A 19724-nucleotide genomic window follows, 5' to 3' on the forward strand; every position below is an offset into this window, starting at 1 on the left:
GCTGGGAGAGATATGAAGAAAACCAGGAAAGAACAGAGCCCTGAAATCCAAGTGAGGACATCGTATCAAGGAGTAGGCAGTGATCAACGGTGTCAAAAGCAGCAGATAGATCAAGAAGGATGAGGATAGAATAGAGACCTTTGGATCTGGCCAGGAAGAGATTATTGGAGACTTTAGCAAGCGCTGTTTCAGTTGAATGAAGGGGGCGAAAGCCAGATTGAAGTGGATCAAGAATAGCTTGAGATGAAAGAAGGTCAAGGCAACAGCGGTGAACAGCACGTTCAAGTATCTTGGATAGGAAAGGGAGGAGGGAGATGAGGGCGATAGTTGGAAGGACAGGTAGGGTCCAATGAAGGTTTTTTTAAGGAGTGGTGTGACTACAGCATGTTTGAAGGCATCAGGAACAGTCGCAGTGGACAGTGAAAGATTGAGGATATGACAGATAAAAAGGATGGCAGTAGGAGAGATAGTGTTAAGTAGATGGGTGGGAATAGGATCAGAGGAACAGGTAGTTAGTTTCGAGGAGGAAATAAGATGTGTAGTTTCCTCTTCAGTGATTTCAGAAAAGGAAGAAAAGGAGGCAGGGGTTGGAGGGTTGAGAGAATGGACTAAGGGAAGGAGAGGTGGAGGTGACCTGGTTGAGAATTCAAGTTTAATCTTGTGAACCTTATCATGAAAGAACTCAGCCAGAGTCTGGGGGGAAAGTGAAGGGGGGGTTGGAGATGAAGGCACTTTGAGGAGAGAGTTCAGTGTGGCAAAGCGACATTGAGGACTTAAGCCAAGAGAATTTGTCAACTGGATCTAATAGTCCTGTTTGGCAAGTAAAAGAGCACTGGAAGGAGGTCAGCAAGAATTTGAAATGTATGAAGTCAGCATGGGCACGGGATTTCAGGCAAAGGTGTTCGGCAGAGCGGGCACAGGAACGTAGGTAGCGGATTCGAGAGGTCAGCCAAGGCTGGGGTTTGGTATGTTTTACAGAATGGGGAATGGGAGGAGCGAGAGTATCCAGAGCAGAGGAGAGAATAGTATTATAGGAAGAGACAGCCTCATTGACAGACTTGGATAACATAGTGGTAGAGAAGAGATCTGAAACACTGGAGGACAGAGTGGAAGTGTCAATAGCCTGAAGATTCCTAAATGTATTGGTTAAGATTCGACGGGACTGGGGAGGAGGGTGTTTAAGTGTGAAAGTTATCAGATGATGGTCAGAGAGGGGAAGAGTTGAGGCACAGAAACTGGAGAGTGAACAGTTTGAGAAGAGGATAAGATCAAGACAGTGGCCATTCTGATGAGTGGGGGCAGTAGAGCACAGTTGAAGATTGAAAGAGGATGTTAAAGCAAGAAACTGCAAAGCATAAGAGTCAGAGGGATCATTAGCATGAATGTTAAAATCCCCAAGAATGAGGGAAGGAGATGAAGGTTCAAGAAAGAAGGAAAGCCAAGCATCAAAGTCAGTGAGAAAGGAAGAAAGGGACTTTTCAGGGGGTCGATAAATGACTGCTACTCGGAGAGGCAGAGGATCAAATAGACGGATAGAGTGGACTTCGGAGAAAGAAAAACAGTGAGACTGAGGTAGAAGAAGAGGTTGAAATCTACAAGAGGGTCAAAGTAGTAGCCCCACACCACCTCCGCGGCCAACTGGGCGAGGAGTATGGGTGAAAAGATAACCTCCATGGCATAGGGCCACGACTGAAGTAGAGTCTTCAGGGTAAAGCCAAGTTTCAGTTAGGGCAAGCAGATGGAGAGTACGAGAGATAAAGAGGTCATGGATGTAGGAAAGTTTGTTACAGACAGAGCGGGCATTCCACGGAGCGCAAGAGAAAGGCAGGGAAGAAGGGGAGAGGAGAGGAACAGAAATTAGATTGGAGATATCACGGTGTGACCTGCACAAATAGGATGAGAGCTGATGTGGAGGACCAGGATTGGGGTTAATCAATGTCCCCAGCAGAGAGCAGGAGAAGAGTAGGAGAGGTATGATGACAGCGACGAAGGTGAGATGTACTCAAATAGAAAAGAGATGGATGAATGGAAGGAAAGAAATTTTGAAGGTTGAGAGCTGAGAAAAAGGAAGAGGAAAAAAGAGATGGTGAGATGATGAATACAGAGGGTGGACAATGTGTTCCTGCAGTGTACAGTGGTTTAAGATGGAGAAACAAATTAGGAAGAGACAGTACCAAGAAGGAAAAGTGTACTGGAGCCATAAGTAGTAATTGTGAGAAAAATAAATGTAAAGAGAAAATGCCCCGGCACCTGGAGCGGAGGCCCTGAGTGGATCGGAGTGGACCTGGGAGTCACCCCGGAGAAGACTGTAAAGGATATGCAGATGCGCTGCAAGTCCTCCACAGCACCTGAAAGGCAGCCGGTGGTAGAGCTGGGCACCTCTCAGCCGAGGAAAGGCTTACCAGGGGTTAGGCCGAAGCCAGCATTCCTCCCCCTGAGGGTCGCCATATGTCCATATCTGTGAAATATTGTAGTCATAAGACAGATGACTTTTTAGAACCAGTCTCCCAGACTCTCAAGAGACCATCAGGATGAGTAATTTGAAAACATTAAAGTCAATTCTATAAATCTATAAAAACAGATGCCATTTGTGCATATGTTATAGAATAATATGCCTTACGTGTGTGATTGGCACTATTAGTTGGCAATTATGTGCAAAAATGCTTAGGTGCTATTCTATAACCAACACACCAATATCACTTAGCATGTATGTGTGAGGGGGCATAAACATGGGCGGAAAATGAGTAGGTCATGGATGTGTTTCTGAGATAAGTTCCGCGCACTTCAGGACACCGTTAAGTATCGTTACCACTGCCATTGACTTGATGTAACTGTCGGTGACTAACTTTAGGCACAGCAATGACAACTTACCCTTGTAGTTTTTAACAAAATCTTGGCACCAAGAAGCTATAATAGAATTGGTGCTAAGCACATGGCATTAGGGTGCCTAAATCTTGATGCCAATTTATAGAATTGTCACCATCATCTTTAGAGGTTTGGGCATAGAATTGCACTTTGAGTAGGGTGGCAGCAAAATCGATGGTGACCAAAAGGCTTCCAGGTCACTGCTCTTGTAGTGGAAGTTGTACCATTCAGGGTTGAGTTTGGTGTGCAGACAGGGGAGACATTCTAAACATAGTTGATGAAAGCCTCAAAAAATTGAGGATAAAGCAGCATTGTAAGTTGGAAGGTAAACAATATCATCAGCTCCTGGTATCTATCAAGATATCATCAGCTCCTGGTATCTATCAAGAGATCATTTTAATAGGAAGTTTTCGGGGGCTGAGAAATATAGCCATTGTATCATTCTGCAGGGTTGGAGCCATTAGATGGTACCAAATCTCCATTAGTTACATTTATTTCTGGCAACTTTTTTTTCTATATTTTACTGATTTGGGTGTGGTGTTGTCTTTTAGATTTTCTGCTAACTCTTCTTTTCCTGCATTGCATACCACTTGTGATTTTGCTAGGCATATATTTTTAAGAAAACAAACCAACAACAAAACATTTCCTGTTTCTGCCTCACTCTCTTTTGCCTTCCTGTATTGCAAACTGCTACATTTTTTAGATATTAGCTATAAATAATCTCAGGTTTCTCTATATTTGGCTTTAAGAGATGGGAGATTAGGGATTGCTTAGTGGTGTTGTGTGTTTAAGTTGGTATATCAAATATCATTTTAAAAAATCTAAGGATTTTATCAGTTTGAATTTGTAACAAGAGTTGACTTTTAAATTTGCTGGCTTTTTTCTGTGCTATACTGTGCTAGCCCCTTCAGTATTACTTTAATTGCACTACTTAACTTGCCCATTGTTAGCAAGCTCTCTTCCTAGGGGAGGGATCATCAGTTTACCCAGAGGGAGGGGCTGGACCGTTTGAAGCAGTTTCACACACAGGTGGTGTGGTATACTGCAGGCACCAGATCTCTGTTGCTAAGTTCATATCTTGCCACAGTACTTTTTTCTATAGTTCACTGTTTTGGCTGAGATTTTGCCTTATAGATTTTCTGCTAACTCATCTTTACCAGTATTACTTTAGCTATTGTGATTTTGCTAGACATATACATTAAAAAAAAACAACAAAAATTCCTTACAGCTTTGCTTTCTTCAAACGAGAACAGGGCTTCTAACTTAACCGTTTTGCCTTCCTGTACTGCGAGCTGTTACTAAACTGCTATATTTTTTTATGTAAACTGTAAATAATCTCTGGTTTCTGTATATTTTCCCTATTGGCTTTAATAAATGGGAGATTAGGAATTGCTCTCAGTCCAGACAAGTTCTACAGACCCAATTGATGATCAGTTGATGAGCTTTGGGGTGCTCTTTGATCATCAGTTGTCCATGAAGAAGCAGAAAGGTGGTAAGATCCAGTCTGAAAAATTGCTAGCTATTACAAAATACTACTGCCAGACTAATATAGACTATATAAAGAACAAAATTACAGAGCATATACATAAGCATGGATTAATAAGACAAAGCCAACATGGATTTAGTCAAGGGAAATCATGCCTTACCAATCTACTGCATTTCTTTGAAGGGGTAAATAAACATGTTGATAAAGGTGAGCCAGTCAATATTGTGTGTCTGGATTTTCAAAAGGCATTAAACAAAGTACCTCATGAAAGACTCCTGAGGAAATTAGAAAGTCATGGGATAGGAGGTAATGTCCTATTGTGAATTAAAAACTGGTTAAAAGATAGAAAACAGAGAGTAGAGTTAAATGGTCAGTATTCTCAATGGAGAAGAGTAGATTGTAGGGTTCCCCAGGGGTCTGTGCTTGGACCCTGCATTTTAACATATTTATAAATGATCTAGAGATGGGAATAACTAGTGAGGTAATTAAATTTGCTGATGAGGCAAAGTTGTTAAATCACACGAGGATTGTGAAAAATTGCAAAAGGACCTTATGAGACTGGGCATCCAAATGGTAGATGGCGTTTAATGTGAGCAAGTGCAAAGTGATGCACGTGGGAAAGAGGAATCCAAACGATAGCTATGTGATGCAAGGTTCCACATTATAAATCACCACCCAGGAAAAAGATCTAGGTGTCATCGTTGATGATACGTTGAAACCCTCTTCTCAGTGTGCAGCGGTGGCTAAGAAAGCAAATAAAATGTTAGGAATTATTAGGAAAGGAATGGAAAACAAAAATGAGAATAATGCCTTCGTATCGCTCCATGGTATGACTGCACCTCGAATACTGTGTGCGATTCTGGTCACCACATTACTCAAAAAAGATACAGCAGAATTAGAAAGGTACAGAAAAGGATGACGAAAATGATAAAAGAGGATGGGATGACTTCCCTATGACGAAAGGCTAAAATGACTAGGGAAGGGAAAGGGAAATGGGACTTGATATACCGCCTTTCTGAGGTTTTTGTAACTACATTCAAAGCAGTTTACATATGTTCAGGTACTTATTTTGTATCATGGGCAATGGAGGGTTAAGTGACTTGCCCAGTCACAAGGAGCTGCAGTGGGAAATGAACTCAGTTCCCCAGGATCAAAATCCACTGCACTAACCACTAGGCTACACCTGCACTTCTAGGTCTCTTCAGCTTGGAGAAGAGAAGGCTGAGGAGAGATATGATAAAGGTCTACAAAATACTGAGTGGAGTGGAAAGGGTAGACATGAATCACTTGTTTCCTCTATCCAAAAATACTAGAACTAGGGGGACGCAATGAAGCTACTAAGTAGTACATTTAAAACAAACCAGAGGAAATATTTCTACACTCAATGTGTAACTAAACTCTGGAATTTGTTGCCAGAGAATGTGGTAAAAGCAGTTAGCTTAGGAGGGTTTAAAAAAAGTTTGAATAATTTCCTAAAAGAATAATCCATAAGCCTTTATTTAAGATGGTTTGGGGAAAATCCACTTCTTATTTCTAGAATAAGCAGCATAAAATCTGTTTTACTGTTCTGGGATCTTGCCAGGTACATGTGACCTGGAGTGGCTACTGTTAGAAACAGGATACTGGGCTTGATGGACCTTTGGTCTATCCAAGTATGTCACCGCTTATGTTCTTATGTTTTTTTTTAAACTTTAATTCTTTATTCAAATTTCAGTGGTATATAATAGGTGAACAATTGAGATAACATAGATACAAAATGCACACCCCAAATCCATATTTTCACTTTCACCCCCTTCCCTCTCTCCCCACCCACAACCGACAAAGAAAGAGGGGCATAATCGAAAGGGACGCCCAAGTTTTGCTGAGGATGTCCTCGCAAAATGTCCCGATGGAGGGGTGGGGAAACCCGTATTATCGAGACAAAATGGACATCCATCTTTCGTTTCGATAATACGGTCGGGGATGCCCAAATCTTGAAATTTTGGTCGTCCTTAGAGATGGTCGTCCCTAGACTTGGTTGTTTCTGATTTTCGGTGATACTGGAAACCAAGGACGCCCATCTCAGAAACGACCAAATGCAAGCCCTTTGGTCGTGGGAGGAGCCAGCATTTGTAGTGCACTGGCCCAATACCAAATAAAACAGCTCCAGCCAATATTAACTTTAGGTCGCAATACTCAGTGGGTAAAGTGGAGAAAAAGCCCTCAGAAACCACTAGTATGATACTGGTGGTTTAGTGCGGGGTTATACAGAGTTTTATAAAATAACTCACGCAACGGTTCTATCATTGGGCAAAAAACTCCACTTCCCGGACTACTATTCAAATCTCAAGGTTCTACACACAGTTTGAGCAATATTTAAGCAGTATTGTTTGTGTGCTCTATGTTCAACAACACACAGAATGGCGAATAGCACTTAGCTTATAATTTAAATCGGCACTTTTCTATATCCAGATATAGAAGAGTGCCGATTTAAATTATAAGCTAAGTGCTATTCGCCATTCTGTGTGTTGTTGAACATAGAGCACACAAACAATACTGCTTAAATATTGCTCAAACTGTGTGTAGAACCTTGAGATTTGAATAGTAGTCCGGGAAGTGGAGTTTTTTGCCCAATGATAGAACCGTTGCGTGAGTTATTTTATAAAACTCTGTATAACCCCGCACTAAACCACCAGTATCATACTAGTGGTTTCTGAGGGCTTTTTCTCCACTTTACCCACTGAGTATTGCGACCTAAAGTTAATATTGGCTGGAGCTGTTTTATTTGGTATTAGGTTACATATTTCACTCCAGCCACGCTGCATTTGTTCTGTGCAGTTTCCATTTTGGAGTGCACTGGCCCCCCTGACATGCCAGGACAGCAACCAGGCACCCTAGGGGGCACTGCAGTGGACTTCATAACATAGTAACATAGTAGATGACGGCAGAAAAAGACCTGCATGGTCCATCCAGTCTGCCCAACAAGATAAACTCATATGTGTATACCTTACCTTGATTTGTACCTGCCTTTTTCAGGGCACAGACTGTACAAGTATGCCCAGCAGTATTTCCCGCCTCCCAACCACCAGTCCCGCCTCCCATCACCGGCTCTGGCACAGACCGTATAAGTCTGCCCTCCACTATCCTCGCCTCCCAACCACCAACCTCTCTTCCCTCACCTGCTCCGCCACCCAATTTTGGCTGATGACAGCAGAATATCGATAATTACATTACAGGAAGAGGCTTACTGTGAGCTTACTCAAAGCCTTTCTGCTATTTTGGACAATAAACTAAGAATCTATCAATGAGATTAAGGAACATAGCTCCCTTATCTTGTCTGTTGAGCCCCCCAAACCTCCCCTAAAACCCACTACCCACAACTGTACACCACTACCATAGCCGATTTGTGTCGAAAGTAATCAGAATGCAATCCTAAAGGCCCATCTTTATATTAACAACAGTGGTAGCATCCCGTACAATGGTAAACTGTGATATTGTGAATCATAGTTTCATAGGGGCCCTTTTACTAAGCTGTGGTAAAAGAAATGCCCTGCAGTAGTGCAAACGTGTCTTTTGGGTGTGCTGTGGGCCATTTTTTACCACATCTAGGAAAAGGGGCCTTTTTTTAAGGGGCTAGAAAATGGATGTGCACTAAAATCGAAACCAGCACGCATCCATTTTCAGCCTGAGACCTTACTGCCACCCATTTACCTAGCGGTAAGGTCTCACGTGCTACCCGTGTGGTAAGCATACAGCGAGTGTCAACTGCTGTTTACCATGGGGAAGCGGCCTGCAGTAGAAAAAGAAAATTATTTTCTACCGCAATATTCAGCATGCGCCAAATTCAGAATTACCGCTCGGCTCATGCGCTAGCTGGGCGGTAGTGCTGATTGGGTGCGCGCTGTACACGCGTAGGCCCTTAAGCAAATTAGTAAAAGGGCCCCATAGGAAACAATGTGTAGCCTGAGTGTAAATACAGGTTTAACCCTGTAAGTTCTGGTATGCTGCATTTACTCATCATGAACATCAATAGTCTATTCTCTTATATCTCAGAGACATGGTTGAAACTTTAGAGTTTTCCACACCTTAGTATATTCGTGACCACGACCATGAAGTTCCAAAGTTAACTTGTCAAATAATCGGAGTTCTCTTACGATCCCTTGCTACTGAGCCAGTGATGGGCCTGATTCATCTTTCCATGTTCTTGCAATTCTCATTTATGCAGCCAGTATGAGTAGAGGAGACACCGACGCTGGGCCATCTTTGAGTGGCCCAGCATTGGTGGACCAATTTGTTAACAAGCCTAATAGACATGCATGTTTGTCCAGAGTCCAGTTCTCACCAGTCCAGGCTTTTATCTTGTCCCATACCAATCACCGATACTGTTTGATTTTTAAATGTTCAAATGTACCTTTCTGTCCACATTGTTTGCAGCATTGTTCACTTACTTCCATCTCCTGCTTTCTCTCCCTTAATGGGAGTCCAATAAGATTTTTGTACGATTTGATACTGTAATTGATTATAATTAGTAACAGTAGTGCATTTATGAGCATATTGATGTATACAAACCCATTCATCATCACTCAGAGGGTTGCCCAACCACTCTTCCTAGTCTTTCTTTACAGAGGACTGGGTAGTAGGGTACAGTTTGTCTAATGATGCATATACCTTAGAAAGCAATTTCTTGCGTTGAAGGGATTTGAACAGAATAACCTCCACTCTATTGGGATCCCTTTGCAAATTTTCTTTAGCATCTTTATATAGTAGAAAATCCCTGCCTTTGAAGTATGATAAAATGAGTTTTTCCACTGCAGGGTTTCTTGCAACTGATTTAGGGATAACATGGAGCCCTGGAGCAACAAGTCTCTACAAAGCCTAAAACTTGCCCACTCCAATCTATGTCTAAGAAAAGAGAAGTAAAATATCCCGTAGACCATAGATGATAGTCCTTAAGTGCACTGAATGGGTGGATTCTACCTACCATCTGATAAATCCTTTTCACCTGGTCCCAAGTGTCCCACAGAGGTTGAAGAAACACGTGCTCACTAATCCTGTAATCTTTGTCACTCTTGTCTTTACAGTGTATTTTCTTAAGGTCAAATATAGAGTAGGGATGTATGCAATGTTTTCTCCAGTTGAACCCAGTGTGTTGTGGGGCATAGTGGCAGCTTGGTGGTATCTCCTAAGGTTAGGAACTCCCAAACTGCCTGATCATTTTTCTTGTCATAGTGTGGTCCACCTTACTTAGGTCTTTTCCTTCCCCATACAAAGTCTCTCAGTAGTTTTGTCCCAATGTTTGAGTTGCGTAGATGGAATAGCTATTGGTAATCGCGCAAATAAGAATAAAAATTTGGGGAGAATCATCACCCAAATTGTTTCTATTCTACCCCACCATGTTAATGTAAGAGTTTGCCAGTGGTCCAAGTCTGCTTGAATTTGTTTAGTGAGTTTGTCATAATTAAGACAGAACAATGTTATCAGCAATAGTGATCCCTAAGTATCTGAACCCCCCCCCCCTATCCGCTACTTTAAAGTGAAATGTAGGAAAGTCCATAGTTTTAATATTAAAGAGTAAGGTTTCCGTTTTGTTGATATTAACTTTAAAACCGGATAATTAGCCAAATCGTGACAATTCAGACAACAAAAAGAGGTAACAACTTCTGCAGATTAGACATAAAAATAAGAGTGTCATCCACATATGATAGAATGTTATGTTGTCTGCCCTGAACCTCTGTAGGGGCATTATAAACCGAGGATCTAATTCTAGTAGTAGTAGTAGCCAAGGTTTCAATTGCAATGGCGAATAAAAGTGGAGACATAGGGCAACCTTGCCTAGAGGGGCATAATCAAAAGGGGTTCCCAAGTTTTCCTGAGGACATCCTCGCAGGACGTCCCAGTGAAGGGGCGGGGAAACCCGTATTATCGAAACAAGATGGGCATCCATCTTTTGTTTTGATAATACAGTCGGGGATGCCCAAATCTTGAAATTTAGGTCGTCCCTAGAGATGGTCATCCTTAGACTTGGTCATTTCTGATTTTCGGTGATAATGGAAACTAAGGATGCCCATCTCGGAAACGACCAAATGCAAGCCCTTTGGTCATGGGAGGAGTCAGCATTCGCAGTGGCGTATCGAGGGGGGGCGGTGGGGGCGGACCACCCCAGGTGCAAAGCAATGGGGGGTGTAACTGTGCTCCGCTGCTCCGTCCGGCGTCCGTCAATCAGTTTGGACTTCCTTCCCCTAACGCACCGGCGCACTTCTCCTCCCAGCGGCTCCGCCATCGAGTCCTCTCTCTCACCCTCCCTCTCCAGTCTCCGAGTCGGAGTCCGAGATGAGTCAGCATTCGCAGTGGCGTACCGAGGGGGGGCAGTGGGGGCGGACCACCCCAGGTGCAAAGCAATGGGGGGTGTAACTGTGCTCCGCTGCTCCGTCCGGCGTCCGTCAATCAGTTTGGACTTCCTTCCCCTAACGCTGCACCGGCGAGCGCGTCTCCTCCCAGCGGCTCCGCCTCCAAGTCCTCTCTCTCACCCTCCTTCTCCAGTCTCCGAGTTGGAGTCCGAAATGAGTCCCGCCCATCTGGACTACGTTGCGTGACGACATCATGATGCCTTCCTCCCCCCCTGCGGCACCCTGCGCGCCAGTGTGCCTTGCAGCTTGCGGCCTTCCTTCCTGCTACAGTAACTGGTCTGAGTCTCAGACACAGAGAAGCAGAAAAACAAACGACTGTCACTGCAGTGAAGTCAGTGGAAAAAGCAGCCTCTTCCCGCATCTCTGAAGGTAAGTAAGTGCAGCAGACAGGGTTGAGGGTGTCTAGGATGGGTCAGAAGGAGCCATAGTTAAAATAGATTGTGTTTGGACTGGAGTAGATCTTTTCTGACTATTCTTGGGGGGGCTGAGCCTGACAGGGCCGCTGAGAGACAAGCAGAAATAGGAACCTGCATCACAGGGAAGGCTGTGCAGCACTGGAGCCGACTATGTGGGTGCTGTGGGTGCTTGAGCACTTCCCCCCAATATTGAGAAAATTCCTTGTATGTGTCCAGGGAGGGGTTATTTCCATTGGGCTTCTTAACACTCCCAATAATTTTTAAAAGTTGGCTCCTATGCTGTGCAGTTGGTGTATCTGCCTGCCACTGGCTGCTCATGCTTGCTACCAGCAAAGAACTGCTGTTTTAAAAGGTGCATGGGGGGGGGGGGGGGGGCTTTGATTTTTACAAAACAAATTGATTCAAATTAATTTGCCAAAATTAATCAGTGAATCGATTCAAATCGGACAGCGCTAGCACCAGGCCCAGGGAATCTTGTCTCCCCTGCCCCCCTTTCAGTGGCCCTGGAAGTTGGGAATTTAAAACAACCAATTAGAGCTTTGAATATTACTGCTGAGAGAGAGGACTGCCTTTCTTTTTTATGTTCAGCTGCATCACTTAACCTGAGGAAATGGTAGAGCTAAGGATACTTGAATCACCAAGACCACATAGTCAAGATTTTATAATTTAGCAGACAGGGGACCTGGGATCTTTAGCACTTGTTCGAAGCGGAGCTAGGTTCAGCCAGGTTGATGGCGGGGGGGGGGGGGGGGGGGGGGGGGAGGAGCGAGAGCGGACTTCTGCCGGTGCACATTTTCAGTGCAACATGATGAGAAAAAATAGGCACTGGTAGAACTCCGTTTGGGGGAGCAGCCGCTCCCCTGGTGCCGCACCCAGCTACGATCTGATTTCCTGCTATGGGTTCTTTGAAAAGTTGTTAAAGTTTTAGGGAATACAGTCAGTGAGCCCTAACAACAGGGGCGTAGCGGGGGAGGGGGTACAAGGGGAGCAGTTGCTTCCCCAAACTCATTTTGAATGAGATGTCGCCTATGTGGATTGTCCCTTCAGCCTGGCACTGTTTGTTCAGCAATATGACAGTTGGTTTTTCACATCTTTTTCAAAATACATTAATTAAAAAGCATTAATCCTTTACTTTTTACTGTCTATTTCTTTTCTGACCATTTATCTCTTTTCATGATTATTGCTAAAAATAATTTTTCATGGGGGGGGGGGGGGGGGGGGTGGTGTTAAAAAAAAGGTCAGCCCCGGGTGTCAAGTATGCTAGGTACGCCACTGAGCATTTGTAGTGCACTGGCCCCCCTCACATGCCAGGACACCAACTGGGCACCCTAAGGGGCACTGCAGTGGACTTCATAAATTGCTCCCAGGTACATAGCTCCCTTACCTTGTGTGCTGAGCCCCCCAAAACCCACTACCCACAACTGTACACCACTACCATAGCCCTTATGGGTGAAGGGGGGCACCTAGATGTGGGTACAGTGGGTTTCTGATGGGTTTTTGAAGGGCTCACATTTACCACCACAAGTGTAACAAGTAGGGGGGTGGGCCTGGGTCCGCCTGCCTGAAGTGCACTGCACCCACTAAAACTGCTCCAGGGACTTGCATACTGCTGTCATGGAGCTGGGTATGATATTTGAGGCTGGCAAAAAATATTTAAAAAAATGTTTTTTAGGGTGGGAGGGGGTTAGTGACCACTGGGGGAGTAAGGTGAGGTCATCACTGATTCCCTCCGGTGGTCATCTGGTCAGTTCGGGCACCTTTTTGTGGCTTGGTCATAAGAAAAAAAGAACCAGGTAAAGTCATCCAAGTGTTCGTCAGGGACGCCCTTTTTTCCATTATGGGTCAAGGATGCCCATGTGTTGGGCATGCCCAAGTCCCACCTTCGCTACGCCTCTGACAGGCCCCCCCCCCCCCCCCCCGGGACCATTGGTCGTCCCTGCGACGGAAAGCAGTTGGGGATGCCCAAAATCAGCTTTCCATTATACCGATTTGGGCGACCCTGTGAGAAGGACGCCCATCTTGCGATTTGTGTCGAAAGATGGGCGTCCTTCTCTTTCGAAAATAAGCCTGCTAGTCTCTCTGGTAAGAGGAAATTCTTCAGATCTACAACTATTAACCAGGATAACACTTTTTGGTTCTGCATAAAGGAATTTCACCCATGTACCATAATTCCCTCCTAATACCATTTGATTCGTAACTTCAAATGAATATGGTCATTCCACCCTGTCAAATGCTTTTTCTGTGTCTATAGTGATACATAGGACTTTTTCACATCTTTCTGCAATGATACCAATTAAATTTATGCCCCTTCTAACATTATCTCCAAGTTGCCTTCCTTAAGTTTGATCGCTATGAATAACTTTGGGGAGAATTCTATTCAATCTGTTGGTAAGATTTTTGCAAATATTGGTCTATAGCTAGCATATGAGGAGGGATCTTTTCCTTGCTAAGGGAGAACAACCACATTTGTTTAGTATATAGATCTAGGAAGTGGGGCACCTAGCAATACATCATTAAATAGGTTAGCAAGAACCTCTGAGACTTCATAATTCATAACTTTACAGTATTCCAGTGTGAACCCGTCTTCTCCCAGAGTTTTACCTGACGGAAGGTCCTGGATCAATTGGACTACTTCTTGCTCTCATATGGGAGAATTATATAATTGTTCATAAAAACACCTAAACTCTTTTGCAATGTCTTCATAAGAAGTTTTACCCTCTCCCATTTTAGATGATTCTGTCAACCCAGTTATCCATTTGTTGTCTTTTCAGCTACCATGCTAATAATTTCTCTGACTTAATACCATGTTCTTAATAATTTCTTTTGGTTCTCTGCAGCAGATATTCCATCTGACGAATGTCAGGTTTGTTAATCTGGTGTTTAAGGGCTTTTATTGGTTTCATAAGCATCTGTGAGGGGTGTTTCTCATGAATCCTTTGAAGAAATGCTAAACTTTCCACCAGGGTTTGTCTTTTTTTTTCATATGCACTTTTTGAGCTCTGGAGGCTAGTTGGATTAATATACCTCTCATATATTCTTTCCCAGCATCCCATATTCCTCCCAAGGAGACTTCACCTGTACCATTTAGTGTCAGATACTCTCTCCATTTTTCTATCATAATCTTTTGGGTAGCAGGGTTACTTAATAATCGAGCATAAGCCCTCCATGTTGATACTCTACCCTTCCCCTTCCCTACCCCCAACCATAAGAATTGCATGATCAGAGATAGTAATTGGATGAATACATAAATTGGACCACAGGCCTACAGATGTTTTGTCTGCAAAGAAGAAATCATCCTAGAGTAGGAGGCGTGTTTGCCACAGTAATAAGTTAATTGCTTCTCTAGCAAATTGTGTATTCTCCAAGCATCATCCAGAGCATATAATTGAAGGCATCTTTTTTAAATGATTCCCCTCTCTAATCTCATCTCTACCTCTTCTTTTAGACCTGTCAATTATCCCAAAAGTCACATTCACGTATCCGCCCATAATAACATCACGTTTCCCTTTCTGTTGAATAATTTTTAACAAGTCAGAAAAAAGGACCCTTATTATCTGTTGGAGAATAACATTACTATCATAAATTTCCATTGATCAATTCTGCCCACCAACCAAACATATTTTCCCATAGTATTCTTCCCAGTATCATATTCTACTAAGGGAATATTTCTGTTTATCAATATGGCAACTCTCCTTGTTTTGGAGCTGCCTGAGGAATAGTATGTTGTATTCCAGTGTCTCTCATTAAATGTTTCCATTTCCCCTGGTTCCAATTTAAGTTCTTGTAGTAAAGCAATATCCAACTGCTTATCACACACATATTTTAGAGTCTGTTTCCTCTTAATCGGGTGATTTACCCCTCTCACATTCCAGGTTGCCAACTTGTAAGAGCATCCCCCCTTTTATTTATTGGTACTTGTATCCCGCATTATCCAAAAGAAAGTACCAGTTCAATATGGCTTACATTGTACATGTAATAATATAAGGAAAATTCACAAGGGGCCCTTTTACAAAGGCACGGTAGGGCTAACACGAGGGCAGCACACAGCAAAACATCACTACCGCCGGGCATGCCCAGGCACCCTGCGATAGTTTTTTTTTTTTGCCAAGCGCTATTTCCCATGCTAGAAAATAATTTTTATTTTCTAGCGCGGAGGGTGGGGAGTAGGCTTACCCGGCGGTAATCAGGCAGCGAGGGTACATTGCCATGCACTGCCCAATTACCACATGACTAGTGTATGATCCCTTTCCGCCTATAAAATAGGTGGTGGTAAGGGCTCAGGTGGTAACGGCTGTGTGCTAATTTGGAAATTAGCACTTGGCCATTAATGGCAAAAATAGAAATTCGGCCATTTTAGAGCCATGCTAAAAAGTGGCTAAAGCGTGTGGGAAACTCACGTGCTGAAACTACTGCAGGCCACTTTTTAGCGTGCATAGTAAAAGGACCCCAAAGTGTAAATGGAATATTATTATAGATGATTAAAGATTGTTTTTTAGATAATGATGTTTCAAAATAACCCCTGCGCATACTTTTATCACATATTTTGCCTACCCTGTATTTTGTCTGTCCCCTATACAAAAATTCCCTCCCAGGCCTTCCCTGTTCCCCTTCCCCCGCTCCATGCCACCTGCCCCCTTCTCCCCAACTTTCCCTCCATCCTTGAACACAACCTCCCTTACCTCCCGCCTCCCCCTGGTCCCTTCATCCACTACCCCAATGTATTTTATGTCCCATCAGTCAAAAAGTAATCACGAATGGCCAAAGCCTCAGTTATATCACATTGCCACCATATGGTGCCACTGCCAGTCCTGAGAGTATCATCATATAAGTCTTGAGTCATTGGTGTTCAATGCATTACATCCATTGTATTAGGTGGGAATCCAGAGTGATACCATCTCCTTCCTCTCTCCCATCAGATTCTGAGCCTACTCCAATGGGGTATAGTGGGGGTCCATTTTCCTCCTCCACTCTGTCATCCAACTGGGAAACTGCATCCGAGAAGAGGAGAGCAGGATTTTCCCCCCGTTTGCTTGAGGGGAGTTTTCAGAATTGGAAATGTTTCTTTTGCAGCTTGATGCTTTACAGAATGTAATTGGGTCAGAGTCTTTTGCTTGGCTCTTAAAACCGCTAGTGTGGGAGAGCTCGGATTGCTTTTAGTTCTGAGCTGCACTTTATTTAACTCTGCAGGTATTGATGCAGTTGGTGTCCAAATTGGTTCCTTGCTTTGAGTTTTTATATAATCCAGTGACATAATAAAACTTTCAATTTCTGAAGTCAATTGAAAAAAATCTCCATTTTCCTTCTTTAAGTATCACCAGTTTGGCAGAGTGCTATACCGCAGCTTGAATTCCATGTGCCATTAGCGCTTTCCGTTTCCTCATAGTTTCTGTGCTCAAATCAGCAAAAATCCAGAGATCCCAGTTTTCAAATTTAGAGGTTCTGAGCTGCCTAACCGATTATAAAACATAATCCACTTCTATGAAACGAAATAGACTGCAGGCACAGTTCATGGTATGACCTCTCAATGTCATATCTCAGATTTGCTGGTGATTCTGGAAAGCACGTGCTTAATATTTTATGGATAAACTGCCTGGGCTGGGAGACTTCAATTCCTTCAGGTATTCCATAAATTCTAAGGTTTGACTCTCTATTCCGGTTTTCCAGGTCTTTGGACAACAGCAGCTCCATCTGTTTGTGACATGCCGTGACATGCTCCATGTCTTTCTTCTGGCCCACCTCCACCATGGGCATATGACTTTCTAGTTGTTTGATTTTATTTTTTTGTAAGGGAATCCAGATTTGATTCTAACTTGGTCACCACTATGTCAGAAGTCTCCATCTTAGCTGATCTCAATTCATGAAGAACAAGTGTGAGCACATCTTCCGATTTTTTTTCTCCAGGTCTGGAGGAAGCTGTAAGTCCCCCAGGGAAGTACTTCTGGTGGGACTCAATCCTACTACAGCACCGTGCCTCGGGGCCTTGTTCGCATACATTTCTTTAATAGTACGGGTGCTCTTCGTTTTAAGCATCTGTGGCATTCTAGTAGCTCCTAGGAGAGTGCCTTACACTTTCAGCCTTTTTCCAGTTCCGTCAGGTGGCAGTGGCGCCAAAAACTGAGAGAATACAACAGGGGGGATGCAGAACGATCTTACATGCGTCCACTCTGCATGGAGGCTCAACGGAAGTGACTACTGCCAGACTTCTAATAGGCAATGGGAAATAGAATCGTAACACTCCTATCCTTCATTTGCTGCATTGGTTACTCTGAAGTCTTGACTGAATTTCAAAATATCTTATTTAGCTTTTAAGTCCTTTTATAAAGAACTACCTCTTTACTCAGCAATCATACTTATTTGGAGCAAACCTATGTGTGCATTAGGACCCTCTCAAAAGAATTTATTTCAATTTCCACCCAGTAAAGTGCATTTAACTACTTGGGCCCTTGTTTATGGAACCAGTTTCCACAAGAACCAAGAGATCAAAATAATTGTATGCTTTTGAAAGTAGCTTAAAGCCTGCTTATTTGTTCAGCATTTTGGCTCAAGTGTGTGATCAGGGTGGGGGCAGATTTTGCTTCCTACTGTTGGCTTCTGTTTCCTTTGTAAATAGTTGATGTGTTTACTATTATTTTTATTTTTGATTTGGTATTTTGTAATTGTAGTATTATAATTGTATTGTAAACCGCCTAGATGGTTTTAAGTGGGTGGTAAATCAAGTATATTAAATCAAAAGAACTGTGAGTGACAAAACAGAGTGACGCAAAGCAGAATTAAAACATAAAAGTCCTTGATGCAAAATTATTTTTTCTTATTCGATTAGGCTTTATCAAATACTTGGCGTAGCAATTCAACTTCATTCTCCACTGAAGTTAGGGTTGACAACTGTGGTAGTTGCACTTTTAAAAAGTGGATTAGCACCCTGGCAAGAGAGATCAAATATTTGACTTATTAGCTTAGTCACAATATCCTGATTTTCTAAGCAATAACCAAATCAGCTAGCTGTCAATTTCAGAACACCTTTCCTACACTCAAACTACATGTCTTGCATTGAATATATATGGAAGACCATTTTCGATATGACATCCAAATCCGATTTTGGCCGACTTGCAAAAAACTTCCAAAAGTCCAGTGCCAAACATGGTCATTTTTGAACCAGAAAAACATCCATCTTTTTGGTTCAAAAATTGCCCTATTTTAGATGTTTTTGTCCTCAATGCATCTTTCTTTAAGGGTCATTTTCAAACAAAAAACATCCAAGGGAAAAATGCACGAAAACAAGCAATTGGGATGTCTGGGGGGCAGCAGTCTTACTAAACTGGCCACATAGACACTCCAGCAGAGCAGTGGGGCAGCCTAGAGGGCACGGTGGTGAACTTCACATAAAAGGTCCCAGGTACACATCATATCATAACCCACTTCTATTGTATGGTGAGCCCTCCAGGAATAGCAAAAAATGTACTGTACCCAACTGTACCCCATTACAATAGCCCCTATCCTGCAGGTGTCACTTATAAGTTGGCTCAGTAGGTATTTTGTGGTTTTTGGGGCACTCACACTTTCCACCATAAGTTTACCAGTTAGAGTGGTATATGGGCCTGGGTCCTCTTCTCTACATTCCACTGTACCAACCACTAGGCTACTCCAGGGACCTGCTTGCTGCTCTAAGAGGAATGGCCATTTTATCTTCATCTGTCATAATGCCTAGTATGTACTGTTACTTTCTCCTCTCACGGGGGGTGGGGGGTGGTCATTGACCACTGGGGGATTAAGGGCGGTCAGGCTTTTATCCCTTCAGTGGTCATCTAGTCAGTTTGGGCACCTTTTTGGCATTTTATGAAGTGGTGGTAAGCCTGCCGGGCTACCACAGCAGCCCGGTGGTAGTTCCCACCTCCAATGCATGCCACTTCTGGCACTACAAAAAATATTTGTATTTTTGTAGCGCCAGTGTTTATCTGGCGTTACTCGGGCAGTGCTGTTTGCTGCTCGGCAAACTTGCCAGGGTTGCGGTTAAGCCGCCGAATTGGGCAGCTTTTCGGAAACAGCTGCGGGGAATTTTCTAATTGCGTGGGTTGCGGGGATTTGGGCGGGTTTTCGAGTGGCCGCGCTGCGGGATTGGGTGGGTTTTCGCAGCCGCCGATTGGCCGATTTTCCCGCTGCCGGGGTTTCTATTGGTCCAATTTGGTCCAATAGAAGCTTTCAGGGGCGGGGTTGACGTCAGGGTGACGTCAGGGGCGGGGCTAGTGATATGGGAGGCGGGGTTAGTGACACGGGAGGCGGGGTTCGGTGACGTGGGGGGCGGGGGTTGGCTGCGGGCGGTTTTTGCGCAGGTTTACGGCTGGTTTTGGGCTGGGAAAATTTTTCCCAGCTGGCAACCTTGCTGCTCGGTTACTGCTGGGTTAGTGCGGGAGCCCTTACCGCCTCTTCAATGGGTGGCAGTAAGTGCTCCTCCCTGAAATGGCTGTGTGGCAAGTGGTTCATTTGCCACACTGCCATTTCTTAAAAAAAAAAAAAAGGTAGCCTTTTACCTGCTGCGAGCCCCCTTTTACCACAGCTTGGTAAAAGGACCTCTTA

General features: G+C 43.6%; 1 protein-coding gene and 1 long non-coding RNA gene across 2 annotated transcripts in view; one reads left to right on the top strand and one right to left on the bottom strand.

The window, feature by feature from the left end:
- LOC115473776 overlaps positions 1-19724 on the top strand; it is a 39478-nt gene that overhangs the window by 14542 nt on the left and 5212 nt on the right. The gene's annotated exons all lie outside the window — the stretch shown is intronic.
- The window catches only part of ITGB2 (integrin subunit beta 2), a 139803-nt gene continuing 137997 nt past the window's right edge, over positions 17919-19724 (bottom strand). The window contains exon 16 of the mRNA XM_030208868.1: positions 17919-18072. Within this exon, the coding sequence (XP_030064728.1) occupies positions 18007-18072 (66 nt within the window). The 3' untranslated portion in view covers positions 17919-18006. The remainder of the gene's footprint in view (positions 18073-19724) is intronic.

This window comes from Microcaecilia unicolor, chromosome 7, assembly GCF_901765095.1.
Source record: "Microcaecilia unicolor chromosome 7, aMicUni1.1, whole genome shotgun sequence".
Classification (NCBI taxonomy): Eukaryota; Metazoa; Chordata; class Amphibia; order Gymnophiona; family Siphonopidae; genus Microcaecilia; species Microcaecilia unicolor.